The sequence below is a fragment of the Spinacia oleracea genome, chromosome 3 (genome assembly GCF_020520425.1).
Source record: "Spinacia oleracea cultivar Varoflay chromosome 3, BTI_SOV_V1, whole genome shotgun sequence".
NCBI classification, from domain to species: domain Eukaryota; kingdom Viridiplantae; phylum Streptophyta; class Magnoliopsida; order Caryophyllales; family Amaranthaceae; genus Spinacia; species Spinacia oleracea.
This window is the reverse complement of record NC_079489.1, coordinates 7,912,706-7,930,294: the sequence shown is the minus strand read 5'-3', so window position 1 is coordinate 7,930,294 and position 17,589 is coordinate 7,912,706. Positions and strand designations below refer to the sequence as shown.

The 17,589-nt window shown below is 36.7% G+C and overlaps 3 protein-coding genes across 11 annotated transcripts; 1 reads left to right on the top strand and 2 right to left on the bottom strand.

The window, feature by feature from the left end:
- The first annotated feature begins 290 nt into the window (after positions 1–290).
- On the top strand, positions 291–992 carry LOC110796735 (uncharacterized). Its single transcript, XM_022001824.2, has one exon. It carries the CDS (start codon positions 433–435, stop codon positions 820–822), a length of 390 nt encoding a protein of 129 aa, XP_021857516.1. The 5' UTR covers positions 291–432; the 3' UTR covers positions 823–992.
- Positions 993–1,635: 643 nt separating this feature from the next.
- LOC110797849 (uncharacterized) lies at positions 1,636–6,283 on the bottom strand. The gene is made up of 9 exons (XM_022002977.2): positions 5,800–6,283; positions 4,918–5,161; positions 4,674–4,823; positions 3,937–3,994; positions 3,749–3,841; positions 2,425–2,490; positions 2,273–2,331; positions 2,136–2,195; positions 1,636–2,036 (listed from the first exon to the last, which is right to left on the bottom strand). The coding sequence occupies exons 1-9, from the start codon at positions 6,123–6,125 to the stop codon at positions 1,806–1,808; spliced, it is 1,287 nt and encodes a 428-aa protein (XP_021858669.1). The 5' UTR covers positions 6,126–6,283; the 3' UTR covers positions 1,636–1,805.
- Positions 6,284–8,867: 2,584 nt separating this feature from the next.
- LOC110797815 (uncharacterized) lies at positions 8,868–14,148 on the bottom strand. 9 transcript variants are annotated; one of them, XM_056838537.1, is made up of 5 exons: positions 13,904–14,147; positions 11,999–12,955; positions 11,650–11,899; positions 9,611–9,873; positions 8,868–9,509 (listed from the first exon to the last, which is right to left on the bottom strand). In XM_056838537.1, the coding sequence occupies exons 1-2, from the start codon at positions 13,933–13,935 to the stop codon at positions 12,064–12,066; spliced, it is 924 nt and encodes a 307-aa protein (XP_056694515.1). In that variant the 5' UTR covers positions 13,936–14,147; the 3' UTR covers positions 8,868–9,509; positions 9,611–9,873; positions 11,650–11,899; positions 11,999–12,063. The 9 variants fall into 9 exon arrangements, with proteins under 9 accessions (XP_056694515.1, XP_056694516.1, XP_021858654.1 ...); XM_056838538.1 differs by having other exon boundaries at positions 9,611–9,707; XM_022002962.2 differs by having other exon boundaries at positions 8,868–9,873; positions 11,650–11,704; positions 11,770–11,899.
- Between the last annotated feature and the right edge of the window lie 3,441 nt (positions 14,149–17,589).

Sequence of the window (17,589 nt, the reverse complement as noted above, 5' to 3'; positions counted from 1 at the left end):
TTTTGTTTAATTACACCAAAAAAAATATTATAGTTTTGTTTAATTAACGCGTCTATTTTTCACATTTCACATTATGCAAAGGTGAAACTTCAATACACAGGAAAGAATCAGCAACACAAAGACAAAGACTTGGTAAGAAAATACTGCAAAAAAGAACATTCTTGATTCTCCTACCAACGGCATCTTCCTCCTTTTCCCTTTCAAGGAAAAAAAAACAAACCAGCCTACAACAGCTTGCGAAATTCCGAAAAGGAAAACCAGAAAACCAACCAACCCACTCACCCACCCACCATCTGACCAGATCATACCACACCATACCATTTTCTCTCTCATCTTCTTCCCCAAAATTCCGATATTCTCATTTTCCCCCAATTTCATTTCTAGGGTTTGAGGACCCCCATTTCCAGTTCCTCTCAAACCCTAAATTTCAATATGTTTCCCCAATTTTCCAATTTCTCTTTCCTATTCCTCTCTCTCCTCTTAATCACCTTTACCCAAATCGCAAAATGTGACACCCAACCTTCCGTCATTCGATTACCCACCGATTTCGCCGGAGATGCTAAGTTATGCTCGCCTGAAGAATCTTCCCCAAAATCTTGCCCAGTTAAATGTTTTCGACCCGACCCAGTTTGCGGCGAAAATGGGGTTACCTACTGGTGCGGTTGCGCGGATGCTTATTGCTCGGGTACTCGGGTCGCAAAGTTAGGCTATTGTGAGGTGGGAAGTGGTGGGTCGGGTCCATTGTCGGGTCAAGCTTTTCTGTTGGTTCATCTGATATGGCTTATTGTATTGGGGTTTTCTGTTCTTTGTGGTTTACTTTGAAATTTTGAAGGAATTCTTTGTGATTTGTACTAATTCTTTTGGAAGGGATTAATGTATGTAATTGAGCAAATGATTTGATTATAGGGTGTTGTAGACGATAATTGATTTTTATGTATGTAATTAACGGATTATTGTATTGGAAATGAATTTTTTGAGTTGCTTCTTGTGTATGATCTTGTGCATTTGTGCTATTACGATCTTGTGCATTTTTTTGTTGCATTTGTTGCATTTGGTAATGACCTATTTTGTCTTTTCGATCATAAAAGAAGTAGAAGGCACAATTTAAGGATTTTCGACACCTTCGCTTAGGCTCTGTTTGGTAGTGCGTAAAACGTTTTCATTGTAAAATGATTTTTCATGGAAAACATTTTTCAATGAAAAACACAATTCCAAACTAGTTTTCCTTTGTTTGGTACATTAAAGGAAAATGGGAGAAGATGGTGAAGATTGAGGGGAAGAAAGGAGAGGGAGGTAAGGAGTAAAGAAGGAAAAGTGATTTCCCTCCCTTTCAAATGGAAAAGGGTTTTCCATCTTTGAGGGAGTATGGAAAATTGTTTTACATCCGTTACCCAACCAAACAACGTAAAATGGTTGAAAAATAAGAAAATCATTTTCCATGAAAACGTTTTACACCCTACCAAACGGAGCCTTAAACGGGAGAGGCATTATAAACTTTGTAAGTACTTCACGTTTGTTCTTATACCTTCATGGCTTTGTAGCTAAAGAGGGGGAAATAAAAACACAATTTGTTCAAAACATTATTCCGACTAGGCGGGCAAATTTCGACAAAATGTGAGGTAAAAGAGGACAAGCTTCACTGTTAACCGAAACATATCAAACTAAACAAAACTGTTAAGCAAAATTTGATAATGTACCTTAATGCTAAATGAATGAGACAATTGCATCTCAGCAAAAATATCCTAGTTCTCCTCTCTATTTAACAAACTGTAAACAAGTATTCTTCATATGTCTTGTGATCCTCTTTATTCAGTTTTCTTCGTGCTTTGGAGTGAAAAGACAGGTTTTCCTTCCTCGGAAGAAACATCATTATCATCTTTAGCTTCATTATGAGCGCCTGATGATGCTGGATTGTAAGGCGCATAAGGTGTCTTCTTTCCCGGAGTACCCGCGATCATGTTCTTGTAGAGAGAAAGGCCCATTGCCATCGTGCTAGAAACATCATTGAGTGATGCAGGAAGTACTATGGTCGTAGACTGCAGTAGCAACAAAAATGTCAGAATCATACTAATGAAACTTCATGTTGAACACTTTAAATAAACGAGCAAGAGCAACTATATAGGTCAATAGTATACCTCCTTAGCCATGTTGTTAAAAGCTTGCACATAGTCTCGAGCCAACTTAAGGCTTGCAGCCTACAAAATTTGACAGGGTTGATGAATACCAAAATTTGTTAATTGCTACAGTAACTAAAAGAGCACTGAGATATTACCGCTTGACCCTCGTTTCCTTGAAGAGCATTAGAAATAATACGGATGGCTTCAGCTTCACCTGTATACACAACCATTTTAAACAAATAATTAAGTAACAGCTAAATGACTAACCGAATTCACAAATTCAATGGCACCAAGATATAACATAGACCTGTTGCCCGGTTAATTGAGTCCATCTTTGCAGCATCTGAAGTTAATATGACAGCTTCTTTCCTTCCTATATGACACAAAAATAAACATTTGAGCGTAAAAGGTTGTCCCCAGACAAAGTTAATTTCCTAATCAATAACGGGGGATGGGGGAGTAATTCTAGCATTCCTGCAGAAGGGAAAAGAAACCAAATTTAACAATGGAGCCCGATACTAGCAGTTTGCTCAAACTTGGAGCTCACTTGACAAATCCAGTTAAGTTATGAGGATTTTAACACATGTAGGTATGCTGATTGATTCATTAAATATATCTTTCGTTGGTGTCAGGGGCAAAGTGCCAAAACAAACTCATCCTCAAACAATAAGAGACTATCTTGTTTTGCTAGACCAATGCTGAAGTAGAAACCTAAGTATACTGGTATATTTCGGATGATGACATTATCAAAGACATAATTCAAGAACTTGATGCTAAAAATGTAATTGTCTAGGGGAGTAAGACAGCCACATCCATGAACCATTAAGCTAAAGAACATAGAAAATAAAAGCCATTAGAAGAAGTGTTGTTGCATGGTGAGGTTTGATAAGCTACAAGCAACTTCTGCAGGAATTATGGAAAAATCTTGTTATCAAACATAATTAACTTGTAAAAATATATGTTGTGTTAGGGCTTAGAGTGCGGATTCAACAGCTTTTCTTGTTTACTATCGAGAGCGAGTTACATTACACAAGTAAAATGGAAAAAAGTATGTCTCATAACTCTTTTAATCCATTTATTATGTTAACAACTTAATATCTATGAAAACCAGAAAACTACCCACATAATACATTTTCCTACACTCAACCATAATGTGTTTTTGCCCAAATCATACCATAATCTAACATATTAGTCATGAAACTTAGGATCACTTTCGGCAACAGAAGGGCATAAAACACAGCATATAGTTAAGTGACACTGTGACAGAAGTAAGATAGATAGTCTGTAACATCAGAAAGTATTATATGCTTCTACAAGGGAGAAACTGAAAGAAAATTGACAATTGAAACATCAGAAAATTTTATAGCGCCATTCATCTGACAGAACAAAGTACGTGCATGTAACTAGAGCCAATAGCACCATGATTATGTATAGGGTGACACAGGATCAATTAACTAGGCAAGACGGACAAACTCCAGTAGCCAACAAATGATACACAGTATTGGAGTTCAGCTCGTGATGATGTGTATATAAGAGCCTACACTTACCGGTTCTACATGCAAACTCTGGAAACATATAAGCGACACACCTTCTAAGATAAAGAAGGGTAAAGCTAGAAGTCTAGAACAAACCTTCTGCCTCAATGACTAAGGCTCTTTTCAACCTCTCGGCTTCAGCTTGCTTTTCCATGCTTTCTCTTATCCCAGGAGGCGGAATAATATCCCCTGAAGAATTGAATACAAGATCGATCAGATTGTTTTGAAAAAAGAATAAGAAACAAAAAGGCAATATTTTAAGGTGAAGATAAAAATTATCTTACTTATCTCATAACGACGACAGACAAGACCCCATTGTGAAGCAACATCATTGATAGCTTCCTGATTAATATAATTTTATAATGTGTCAGACAAATCTCTCTGAAATACTCGTAGTAGTACATCTTAATGCAAGTCCTTAAGCAAAATGTAGCGAGCCAAGAAAAGTTAGGCAACAACTTAAGGTATGGTACTTTTTCCATTTAACAAGAGAATATCAGTCAAATGTTAGCAAAAACAAGCATTATCCCGGCCTAACATCACTCAAACTCGCCATAACTTGCCAAACTTGTTAGCAACATTTGAACTTTTAACTTGCAATAATTTCATAGAGAATGTCATGTCGTACAAAACAAATTTTTGATTGGTGACATTAAGAGATATATAAATGACCTTTGTGTCGTCAATTGCATGAAAATGGAGTGTATTCCTTACAAATAGAGTTTCTCATCGGCCGTAAAAACTGAACATCTTAACTCCTTTAGATAACAGAATCAAAATGCAGCGCTAGTTACTCATACAAGCTTTTGTTTCTATCTAATTCATTCAAAAGATAAGCTTCTGCACTAATTCATTTAAAATATAAACTTGCTTATACATAGTTTACACATCAAAGCACCATATAAAACTCTACTGAGAAAACAAGGTCATTCACCACAAACACGGAGAAAATACAAGAGTCAATCATCAAAGACTAAGGTATATTATCAACGAAATAAAGGCAGGGCAATAAGAACCATACCACAATGTTTGCATTTAAAGTGTCTCTCTCCATAAAGGTTTTGTCAAGTGGCATTTTTCCAATAGCACTACGCATCACAGTTTGTGCTAACTGAGTTACTGCATAAAGGACATTATCATTGCCATATGACGCCTTTTCTGCATCAATAACCTACGATTTACCATTCAAAGTTCAGTACAAGTAAAACAACATAACACCAATCCAAATGCAAAAAAATACCAAATACAAAAAAATAACAAGATACCTTGACAAAGAGGACACCATTCACCCTAATGCTAACATTGTCGGTTGTAACAGCAGGCTGCTCTGGAATTTCGATGGTCTGTTCTTTCAGTGAGTGTATGTATGCTATTCGATCCACAAGAGGTATAAGCACATGCAACCCTGCTTCAAGAACCGTACTGAACTTTCCAAAACGTTCAATGACATATGCTTCTTGTTGAGGCACAAATCTTACACCCCAATTGATAGCTGTCCTTCTCATATACCTACTCAAGAAAACAAGCCGCTAGCAAGTTACATCTCTAACATACTAACAAAAGGAATTCCACAAAACTCGCTATAACACCTCCAAAATCATACTTGTATCTACCGCTTAATATGTTAACCAATCACCATCCAAGACATAGTCTCGGCCAACAAACAAGTTTACAGTGGATCCAGAAGCGTTTCCGAGGTAATGAAGTCAACCTAAGCAAACATTTCGTGAGGTAATGAAGTCAACCTAAGCAAACATTTCGTTGCAAATTACAGAACACAAACTAAATTACCACTTCCAATAACTTAAGATCTCTAATCCTATCTGAAATATTAACACTAAGCATCTGTGGTTAAAGGAAATATTTCTTAGAAAATCACACACAAATGTACAATGGAGGTGATAAGCAAACATTCCATTACAATTACACAAACTTCATTGCCACTACAGATAATTTTGTGCGGATTGCATAATTTTTAAAAAATACAATCCAAATAAAAAATTACGAAACAATAATTACTTCAATATTCCAAAAATATCGCTAATAACTTCACAACTTCGGAATTTCAAAATCATATTTAGACAATTTCAAGAACAACTAAGAACACAATAAAGAAAAAAAACAGCATTAAAAACAAGAAATAATACCTCTCATAAGGATCGAAGTGACGACCACTAGAGAAATTGCGCGATTGAGTAAATTGAGGTGAGGGTTGATTAGAGGAGACGGAAGAAGACTGATTCAGAACCGAAAACGGAGACGAAACACTGGAGATTCCTCTACTTGCATTAATTTGTGAAAAGGTAGGTTGATTGAGAACCGGAGATGAAGAAGAACTAGTAATGGTGGAATTTAGCGATCCAAATAACGAAGAATTTGTGAAGAATTGACGAGAAGCACTGGTAGTTGCAAGAGCAATCGATTTCGGTGAAGATTCAAGAACTCGAGTTCTCGCTAATCTTCCGATCGACATTGTTGCTGGTTTTGATTCAAGGTTTTTGGGTGCGAAACTAAAGCCCTAGCGTGGAAAAATGTTCGCCAATCCTCTTCTCGATTAAAAGGTTCTGCCAAAACACCCGAATAACGTTTACTCCTTGTAAGCAAGATTTTGTGCTTCCCGTTCCGAAAACTTTAGTACAAACTACTCCCTCCGTGACTCCGTCCCTTGTTTTTTGTCCATATACAAATAGTGCTTTATTAAGATTTGTTTGTGTAGAATTGAGAAGAGACAAAAGCGGTAAACCTAATGTAATTTGTTTGACAGTAAAATTGTAATCCATCTTTTATAGTAATAGAGCAATCATTTAGGGATGATCTAAACCAATGATGTCTTGGCCCAGTGGTTAAGATTGAGGGCCTGTGTACGATAGGTCTCAGGTTCGAATCCCCCCGCCCCCATTTGTAATTTATATTGCCCTGTCGCGATGGACATGGTGATGATTTGCTTGTTGATGGCCGAGTTCTGTACTCGGCTTTGGAAAGGTCTTTGAGGGATACTCCCTCCGTCCCGGAATACTCGCAACGATTTGACTTTTTGCAATATTCACATAATTCACTTTGACCCTAACTTATTTTTAGTATATGAAAACAAGTGTTAACATATAATATATTGTTTGCTTCATCTTAATATATATTTTCAAAATATTAATATTTTAAAGTTTTTATAATATATAATTAAAGATATTAATGGTCAAAGTTGTGCATTAACAATCGTGTCCAGTCAAACCGTTGTGAGTATCCGGAACGGAGGAAGTATATAATTGTTAAAACCCTCCCTTCCGTTCAGGTTTTTTTAGTGGTCAACACTCTTTTTTTTTCCTTTTTCGTGTAAGGACGGACGTTTAGAGTTATTAGTTAGATAATTATGCTTTAATATCTTGTTCTATATAAGTTTTAATCAAAAAAATTCAGTTAAGTTTCAAAGTATTGTCTAAATCATGATATTTGCTCGGTAAACCTCAACACAATAGGGTTGTAAAGTAGATAAATAGAATTTCTCAGAGAGGGCTAAATGTATGCTTCAAGTTAATTTGGGAACATATAGTTGGGCGGAACTTGTAATGGCTTGTGACTTGGTAAATCATTCTCATCATTTAGCTCCTAACTTCAAGTTATCTTTTGAGGTTCGATATGGAAAAACCGTTGATTATACTAGTTTGAGTTTATTGGATTGTCCGAATTATATGCATACCCAATTACACATACAAGTGATGATAAACTTGAACATGGAGCTATTGTGGTTAGGGTGCAAAGGGTTATAGAGTGTGGTGTAACCAATCTAAAAGAGTCATAACTTCTAGAGATATAATATTTCGATGAAAAATTGTATTAAAATTGTAGGAAATAACTTTCTGTTTGCAATAATATACAGAGTAAGTATACAACAGATATTCCCTCAAAAAAAATATACAACAGATACTGGAGGAGTCCGTGGCGGACCTTGAACGATTTTAAGAGGGGGCCGGTAGAAAAATTAAGCAATATATTATGTAAAAATCTACTCCGTAATGTTGAAGAAAGAGAAAAAGACCAATAAAGCCTTAAAGTAGGTACATTGAGAAGCCTCATTATATCCAATATTCGAAGCCTTGAGTGAGTAGAAGTGGAGAATGGAAAACATTGGTAGGATCAATGATACAATTAAGCCTTCAACCAAAGAGAAAAGTAGCATAAACGAAGGAATGATGTGAAGTACTCCGTATTTTGATGCAAATGAACATAAGTTGAAGCTCTTGATGGATGTACAAGAATTAACTCATAGTGAATGAGTTCCTTATTTCTTAAAGCATCTTGTGATGATCTACCTCATACTCTCATAGGGGCCGCCCAGTCAATCTCCATGATTGGCGAGTGAAACATATCAAGGGGTATTTTAGTAAATAAATTGTCAAAATATACAATCTACATATTTAAATTTAAATATACAATATCTTTTTATACTAAAATTAATTTCTTTCATTTTTATTTTTTAAAAATATCAAATATATTATACATCTTAATTTTTAGATTGTATATTTTTCCATTATAATTACGAGAATGCCACTTGATATGCCAATCAAAGTGATTGTTTTGAAATTTCTCGGGTACAGATATACACTAGATTACAAGCTAAGTAGTTACTGGTCACTATTTTTCATGGGTAGATACAATTTATTTAAAATGGTTCATTTTCGAAAAATGTAATTATTGTTTGATATAGTAAAATGTCGTTTTAGTCAACCACAATTCATTTTGAACACCAGTATTTATAAATTAGTCAGTTAATAGTTTTTGTGGTGTAATAATTTGTCATTAGTGACCCAAGTTTTACTCAAGTAATTTTTTTTATTTTTTTTTTTATAAAAAAGGTACGATTCCCCACCCCTATTCGTAATTTATATTTGCTTTTCTGTCTCATTCGCACGTAAAGAAAAAAAAAACTTTATTTCTAACACATGAGGTTCTGGGGATAAGGAAATAAGGAAAGGGGGATTTGATGCGAGGCAACCAGGCAAATCAGCAAGGCTAACAATATCAAAAGGTTAATAACACAATACACATATTTAAACTGTGACATAGGCCTTTACTTAGATTAAAGGAGGTACATATGTACTCCTACTTCATATGCAATTTGGCATATGTGATTATGTGCTATTGTGCTTTGAACCTTTCTCAAAATTTTCAGATAGTATATCAAAACATCACCAAGTTTAGTGACAAAATCATCAATGCAATATATAAATTCGTATTTTTATAATATAAAGTAGTCTGTATTAACAATATACTTCGTATATAATCCGTAAATCACAAAAATAAATCCATTATGGACACAATGATATATAACACATAGGCATGGCCGAAAAGGGCGAGTAATAAAGGGCAAAAACAACATAGCACAGCAATACCAATCACTTCTGATCCAGGAAAGGCAAAAACAACATAGCACAGCAATACGAATCACTTGTGATCCAGGAAAGCCAATCGGATTCTATGAAAAGAAACGCCTTTAGAGCGACTGCAACTTGTAACCAAGCCACTTTCTTTCTGAAACTGTTCTTCCGGGTTTCTCGTCTCTGGCTTACACACACCACTGCAACATGAACTCTTTCTGACAAGATACACCACACCACTGCAGCATGAGCTCTTTCTGACAAGATATACACACCACTGCAGCATGAACTCTTTCTGACAAGATACACCACACCACTGCAGCATGAGCTCTTTCTGACAAGATATACACACCACTGCAGCATGAACTCTTTCTGACAAGATACACCACACCACTGCAGCATGAGCTCTTTCTGACAAGATATACACACCACTGCAGCATGAACTCTTTCTGACAAGATACACCACACCACTGCAGCATGAGCTCTTTCTGACAAGATGTACATACCACTGCAGCATGAGCTCTTTCTGACAAGATATACATACCACTGCAGCATGAGCTCTTTCTGACAAGATACACAAGCCACTTACCATAAACAGTGCTTGCTAAGTTTGTTATGTCTTTCTGAGGGGATTGGAAGCAACATGTCCATTATCTTGCTCAATCCTAGGTTTTTCTTCCAGATGACTGCATTGCAAAATTAAGATAACCAGATGTAGCATTTGTCTCAACTGCTCAAAAAAAAGTGTACGTCTCTCAATACATGAGTGCTCTACAATAATGATAGAATTAAATAAATCCCAATGGGTCATGAGAAAGCGGTGCTGGATCACTTCAAACATCAGATAAGAACCTAAAAGGGTGAAAACAAATAATAGTCACAAGGAGCACAATGGATAACTAATCATGTCTTCTATATCCGTACAAAGTCCTAGCGCAAACAAAGTCCGACTCTATGTAACTCTATATTAATATTTCTTCTAATCATGTCCTAGCACAACTAATCATCTCTTCTATATGTAACTCTATATTAATATTTCTTTTATTGCAAGTTAGATCATGGATATACTCAGTCCGACTCCAAAAAAGTTGCAATTTCCCATTCTTGAATGTCCTAAAATAGTTTGCACACACCACTCTCACTTTTTATCCCAACACTTCTTACTTAATGTCAAACAGTTTCTCTTATGCAGTGTTTTTTAATTCTATACATTTACCAACAATTTTTAACTGTCGTGCCAAAAGAAAATGCGTAACTTATTAGGAACGAAAGGGGTATAATAGACTTTTGAAGGTACTTTCCTGGTCATATATATAACTCATATCAAAGGTTATTAGTTAAAAACTAATTTCTTTTTAAAACATAAAGTAAATAAGCAATAATAAGAACTAAGAAGAGAACGCCAAGATTGAACATAACTAGGAAACGAATAAGCCAAGGAAATGCCACGTATAGGAAAGGGATTTACAGGATCAAATAGATAAAGTTAATCAGCTCATGAAAAACATTCAGCTTTAAATGGATTCAAGTTTCGGTACAGGTAAAGCAACATAAAGAGGGGAAGTGATGAAACATGGAGGAGAGTACGATGCTTAAGGTATAGTTGTTACTAGTTCAACAGACCGAGGAGGCTATCAGCTCAAGACATGAGAGATGCTTGTTTAATGAACAATGAACATTATTCGATCTTGTAAATATAGGAATTAATCACTTAAGCAAAAGGTGTCGTTTTGATATAAACAGAAAGATATATAGGTCAAATTCAGTTACATACATGGAAGGCTAGTAGTTTAGTATGCGCTATTACTAACGTGCTATTACTGCCGGTTAGGAACTGTTGGAGGAAACCCATCAAGGGTTATAGGCTAATAGCAACATAAAACAAACCAGGGAGAAAAATTATCCTAGAACAAAGAATCATTTCAGCAGCACCTACGGATTTGGGTTGTTGACAGTTTCATATATTTGTTAATATCAACAATCAAATCCAATCTCAAAAGGCATGGATGCCTTGAATTATGAAACGAAGGGAGTAAGAGCTGGAATAGGGAAAAGCGGAATAAAGACCACAAGAACCTATGACTAACATTGTCATCACAAAGGATATTTGGTAATGCATGTAAAGCATATAGAAAAGGCCCAGCCTAAAACATGTAAATCACTAATAGCTTAAACACTTTGAACACTTATTGAATCATGTTAACACTCTCAACTTTAAGGAGTGAACTCTCTCTAGAGAAGAAATCCTTTGATTTCTCAAGCTTCTCTCCTATGCATCCCTTTTCTTTGTCTTCCATAACAGCCATCTCCCCCCCCCCCCATGCTGACCTTGATTGCTGTTTCCACTCCCCTGTATCCGATATTGGATGGTCTAATCAAATTTTGTTAAATTAATGTTTTAGCTTTTGGTCTTCCCCTGAGATAGGGGAGACATTATGATTTGTTACCTTTCCAAGCCAAAAAAAAGCACTTTGTACACTTAGCCCTTCTAGTTGCATAGGCTGAATAAATATTTCATCTAAACCTAAGCATTAATCATTTCTTCCAAGAAAAAAAAGGAGAGACATGTGAAAAGCACATCATCGTAATATTTAGATAAAAAACTTTCAAAAAAAAGTAGTTGCATACCCTAGGGTCGTATCTTTAAAGCCAAACCACCAGAAAATGCTGTACGAAGCTGGAACTGCCATTTGCTTAATCAAATCAGTCATCAGCCATAATGCTCAGAGAAGAGAAAGAATCTCATACTTGATAAAGTTATCCTCAAGCTGATCCTTGGACAAAAGCTTGCTCATTACAGCTGAATGTAACACTTCCAATGACTCAACATAGAACCCAAATGGATGATTTGGGCTGGGATTTCTTCAATAAGATCCACCTACAGTATTAATAAAAATAAATTCAATGTATGTAGATTTAAAGGCAAAACAAAATAAACATAACAGCAACCTTCCATCATAGCATAGCAACAACTCACCTTACCTCCCTTGTCATTCTCGGCTCAAGCAATAGCTATCATGAATAGGTGACACAATACAGACTTCAACAATATTGTATTTTACCATGAATTTCACGCCACAATAGCCTAGATTCATTGTCCACAAGGCGCTTGCTTTCATAAACTATGTAACTACATAATTCATGCCGGGGTTCTGGTTTTAGCGACCTTAACTGAGTCAAGGGATCAGTTATTTTAGACTCATTGTACAGCTCCTTTGCTGGCAGGACATGATTCCACCAAAAATCATCTAAAGCTAACTTTATCACATTCCAGTATTCCCCATCTCTATCCAGCCTAAACAAACTACTTCCATTTTTAGTCCAAACATAAAGATCCATCCAATCCCTATCAAGTATCTCCATCAAACCTTGTGCTTGTGGCATGCAATAAAGCGGGATCCGCTTCCAAGGGAAAGCTTTGTTAATATCACCTTCAAAATAAGGGCATTTAATTTCCAACACTCCTTCTGATGGCAAACCATAAAAATTTTCTTGAACGACCCCGTCAGGAGAGGCAGCAAGCCAATCATCTTTCAAGTTATTGTTACTAAGAATCTGAAATTTAGGAATCAAAACTGACCTGCCAGTTGCTAACTTATACCTTTCCAGAGCTTCCTCCTCATAGATATTGTTATACCCGGTCGCAATGTTACCAGAGAAGGGTTCTTTGGCCCCTATCTTCTCTTCCCATAATTGAACTCTCCTACGAGGCCAAAACCCAATTGCCTGGCCAAAAGTGCTTGCAGTCAGTTTGTTCTTTCTTAGCTCCTGCCAGTTCTTGAACCAGTGCCGAAAGCAACTTGCTTGAGTAACATCATATGTACCACCAAATGGAGGAGTGGGAGTACGATTGTGTATCTTGTGTTCATAAGAATGAATCCACTTGCGACTATTCCCAAAAAGTATGTCCGATTTATTGAAACTTCCTCTGAATCTGGTTTGTGAAATGACTAAAAAATTAGAACCATTTGTTCAACAAGATATTCACAATGCGAAAACAAACTTATAACAGCCATAATAGACACAAAGGGTAAAATTTATAACATATACTACCAGATAAGGTGTTTAGACATGACATACAACACCATACTGTTACCAAGTTGGCTCCCTGTGAATACTGCAATGAGCCTCATTTAGTTCTACCACTAAAAATGCCAGAAGGCTATATGAAAATCTGAATTCAAAATCACAGGTTTTTGTTACATTGATTGACCAAATAAATCTCTAACCATGATTTATACCTTCTCCGATGAAAGATAAACCCAGAATTATAGATAGGAGAACACCTCATTTATTTCACATTTGATTTTAGAGTTGTTCATGATAGCTTACCAAGAAATAATTCAACCCAGAAATGTAACTAGGAGAACACCTCATTGATTTCTTCACATATGATTTTAGAGTTGTTCATGATAGCTAACCAATAAATAATTCAATTCTACCAACAAGAAACCCGCAAAATCCGAAAACTGATGATGAAATAATTAACCCAAATTTACATACTACTGACCGACCCAACCAACCTTAAACAATTGAAACTTTGAAACATCTAAAGTACCCAACATTTCTGAAATTTTGCAGCAAATTGCAAATCAAACACAATACCAGCTTCCAAAAATCCTCCGTAGCAAAGCAAGTAATAGATGCATGTAAACAACACAAAAAAAAAAAGTTCCAATTACAAATTTGCAATTATGAATCTCTGGAACTCCAGAACAAGTTTGCAGCTTTCAAATTTGATTCCAATTTGAATTACCATTTTATTAAACAATTCACTAATCAATTGAGAAGTGCTATACTGCTATATGGAAATTACAGAACAATTTTAGAGATCGTAAACTTCAAAAAATTAAGGAAATGGGATTGAAGAGAGAAGAAGAACCTTGAAGTTGAAGTGAAGGTGAAAGGTGACATGTTGAATTTTCTTCTGCTTCGTGTAACCGTTTTAACATCTACGAAGTACCATTGACGTTAATGGCGGAAGAAATGATACAGGGGAAAATTCAATTTGTTATAAGGTTTTTAGGGTTTAGGGTTTTAGCCTTTTAGGATGGTATAAAGAGAAACCAGCGTGCGGAGACAGTCGCAAACAGAAAAAGACATAAACGCTCTAGAGACTAGAGTAGAGTAGTAGACGATATGCGATCTGAGCCGCTGAGGTCATGAGTACTCCGTGTTACTCCGTATTCTACATTTCTACTCCGTATCATCTAACTTTAAGCTACGTGTATAGCTATTCGACGTCCTAGTTCGTTAAAAACGTCCTCGTATTTTACATGTAAGGACAATTGTGCCCTTATAAATTCTATCCTGTTTTCTTTTACCATCCCCGTTTCTCCGGTCGGCGAAAAAAAACTCCGGCAACTAATTGTGCCCTACCCCACTGTTGAGGAGCTGGCAGACCCCAAACATCACCACCACCCTCCCCTTCACCAGTTCACCACAACCACGCAACAACTGCCGGCAGGACCCTACCTCCGCCATCCCTCCTGTCAACACCACCATCATCTTCACCATCTTCACCATTGTTGAGTAGCCGACTGGCCCCAAACATGTCCACCTCTACACCAACGCATCAACACCATCTTTTTCACCATCTCGTCGACCATGAGGGGAGACTCATCCCAGCAGGTTCGATTTTTTTTTTTATTAAACTTCTTTATGAATGCCGCCCAGAATTAGCGGGGAAGTACCATGGTTGCTCGCCCAGAAATGGCGGAACCAACCATGGCTCAGCCTCAGATTTGCGGCGGCTTAACCATGGTTGGCTCCGCCATTTTTGGGCGAGCAACCATGGTATCTTCACGCCATTTTTGAGCGGCAATTAGCTTGTTTTTTTTAAAATTGGTTGTTTCGTTTTGTAGAAGTACTAGGTTCTTAATTTTTTTTAAAAAAAATTATTACTTAAAAATGTTGAAATTTTAAAAACTGTTGATAAAAAAATTTGAAATTCTTAAAAAATTAACAAAATTTTAAAAATTTGTTCATAACTTAAAATTATCAAAATCTTAAAAAAAATTCAAACATATATTCATAAATTTAGAAATATTTAACAAATAATTAATTAAAATTCGATCCCTCGAAAAAAAAAAAAAAATAATAATTAAAATTCGAATATGCAAAATAATTAATTTAAATTTGCTAATTTTTTTTTTCTAATTCAACATAGGAGGTTGTAAATAAAAATTGAAATAAGTAATTCAATTTTTTTTTTCACAAAGACAAAGTGCCGCCCAAAACTAGCAGATGATACCGTGGTTGTGCCGCCCTGGATTGGCGGTTCCGGCCATGGTACACCCACCCAAGATCTGCGGATATACCATGGTCGCGGCCGCTAATTCGGGCCGGTACAACCATGGCTCCACTCGCCTTTTCTAGGCGGCACAGGGGTCAAATTTGAAAAAAAAAATCGATAACATACCACTCGCGGCCGCGAAGAAGGCGTAGGAATGAACGGCGACGCCATTTTACCCCTCTTTGGCGGCATCTCCGCGAGACAACAGAAACCGGGGGTGGTGATTTGATTTGGGACCCAGCACACAGAGCAGCGGCGAGGGTAGTGGTGGTGCAGTGCGGTGAGGGTGGTGGTGTAGTGCGGTTTCTGGTGGTTGTGGTGGTGTGGTGCGGTGTCGTGTAATGGTCGTTGTTTGGTGCGGTGACTGGTGGTGGTGGTGGTGATTTGCAACTGGGATTCTGGGAAATAACGGGGCTGAGGAGGGAGGGAAAGGGAGGGAGGGGGGTTATTTTTTATAGGGGTAGTAGTGTAATTTTACTTTTATAATGAGGGCGTTTTTAGCGGAATAGGACGTCGAATAAAAACCCCCTAAGCTACTCCACAAAATATTACTCCCTCCGTCCCGGAATACTCGACACGGTTTGACCGGCACAGAGTTTAAGAGACTTGAATTGACTTATTTAATTTAATAGGTAGTAGTTGATAGTGGGATATTATTTTAATGTAGTTAGTGGGAGGTGGGTTAAGAGGTGGGGTTGGAGGAGAGTAGGGGTTGAATTTTTAATTATTTTTTGTATGGAGTAGGGGGTAGGTGCGTTAATAGGGGTGGAGTGAGAAATAATATAATATTGTTAGAATATTTCCATTTTTAGAAACATGTCAAGTATTAAGGGACGGCCCAATAAGGAAAACAGGTCAAGTATTCCGAAACGGAGGGAGTACTCCGTAATTACTCATATTAATTAATCTTTTTTTTTTTTTTTTGGGAAAATTAGTGTCTTTTGTTGATACTCATGCATACAGACAAGACCGGCCCAACTCATGTAGGGCTCTGTTCTATAGTTTCATAAAATTTCGAAAAATTTGTCAAATACAACCTAATAAAATTCTCTATTTGTCAATTACAACCTCAAATTTCTAATTTTGCCAATTATAACCTTAAACTTATACACCCATTATAAATTACAACCCGAAGTTATTTTCCGGCAAAAATCACCAGAATATGATGTAATAATGTTAATAGAAATTTTAGGTTGTAATTGGCAAATAGAGAACTTTATTCGGTTGTATTTGACAAATTTGCCTAAAATTCCTTATAAATTTTAATTTTTTTTCAATAACATCTCTTTGGCACAATAATGGGAATTTGGGCCGTGTAAAACAAAATTTTACCGATCTTATGGGCCTATGGCCCTTTTTAAAACGGGGTTCTATCACTACAAGAAATTGTACTATTAACGACGGGAAATCCCGTCGCGAAAGGCCAATAATCGTTGATTAACGACGGGATTTCCTGTCGCGAACCCGTCATAAAAGGGGGCCGTCGTTAATAGAAATCCCGTCGTAAATCCGTCGTAAACCCGTTGTAGAAGAAATTTACGACGGATATTCCCGTCATTGTTTGGTTGTTAGCCCCGTCGCAAAAGCCTTTTGCGACGGGATTTTTGACACATCGTAATTAGGTTGTCGTTAAAGATACAAATTCTTGTAGTGTATTTTGTATATCACTTTGGACATGTTAAAGGTCGGGCCTGCATTCAAAGCTACTCAGAAGAAATTTGTGATTTTTCCATACTTGTTCTAGCCCAAACTAAATATGGTTGTGGGTTGGCCCGACCCGACATTTTGGACACGAAAAATACGGACAGACACGAGTACAAAGTTATGGGTTGTGGGATGAAAAAAGCATGACAAGTCATGGCCCGACCCGCCATGACAAAACATGTTAAATTTAGACTTAGACACGACGACTCGTTTAAGCCCTACACGTGGACACGTGGACTTGGTACCCATTTTTAAAATTAACTTTCAACTCGGCCCGACTTATTACAAGCGGGCTTGGCATGGATCGGGTACGTTCACGTCCATGGGCATGTGGGCTTGACCTGAAGCTCGGCCCGCTCCACAGTCATCCTTAGTCCGAGTGGCACTAACGAAGGTAGGCGACGGGCAATAAAGTTCCAGTTGACATATACAATTAACATTATTAAAATGATCACAAACTTTTGGTAAATTACGTTGAACTCATAAATATCAATGACGCGCGTCTTGACCTAATAGTTAAGACTGATATAAATAATTACAAAGTTTTCAATAAAAAAAAAAACAAAATT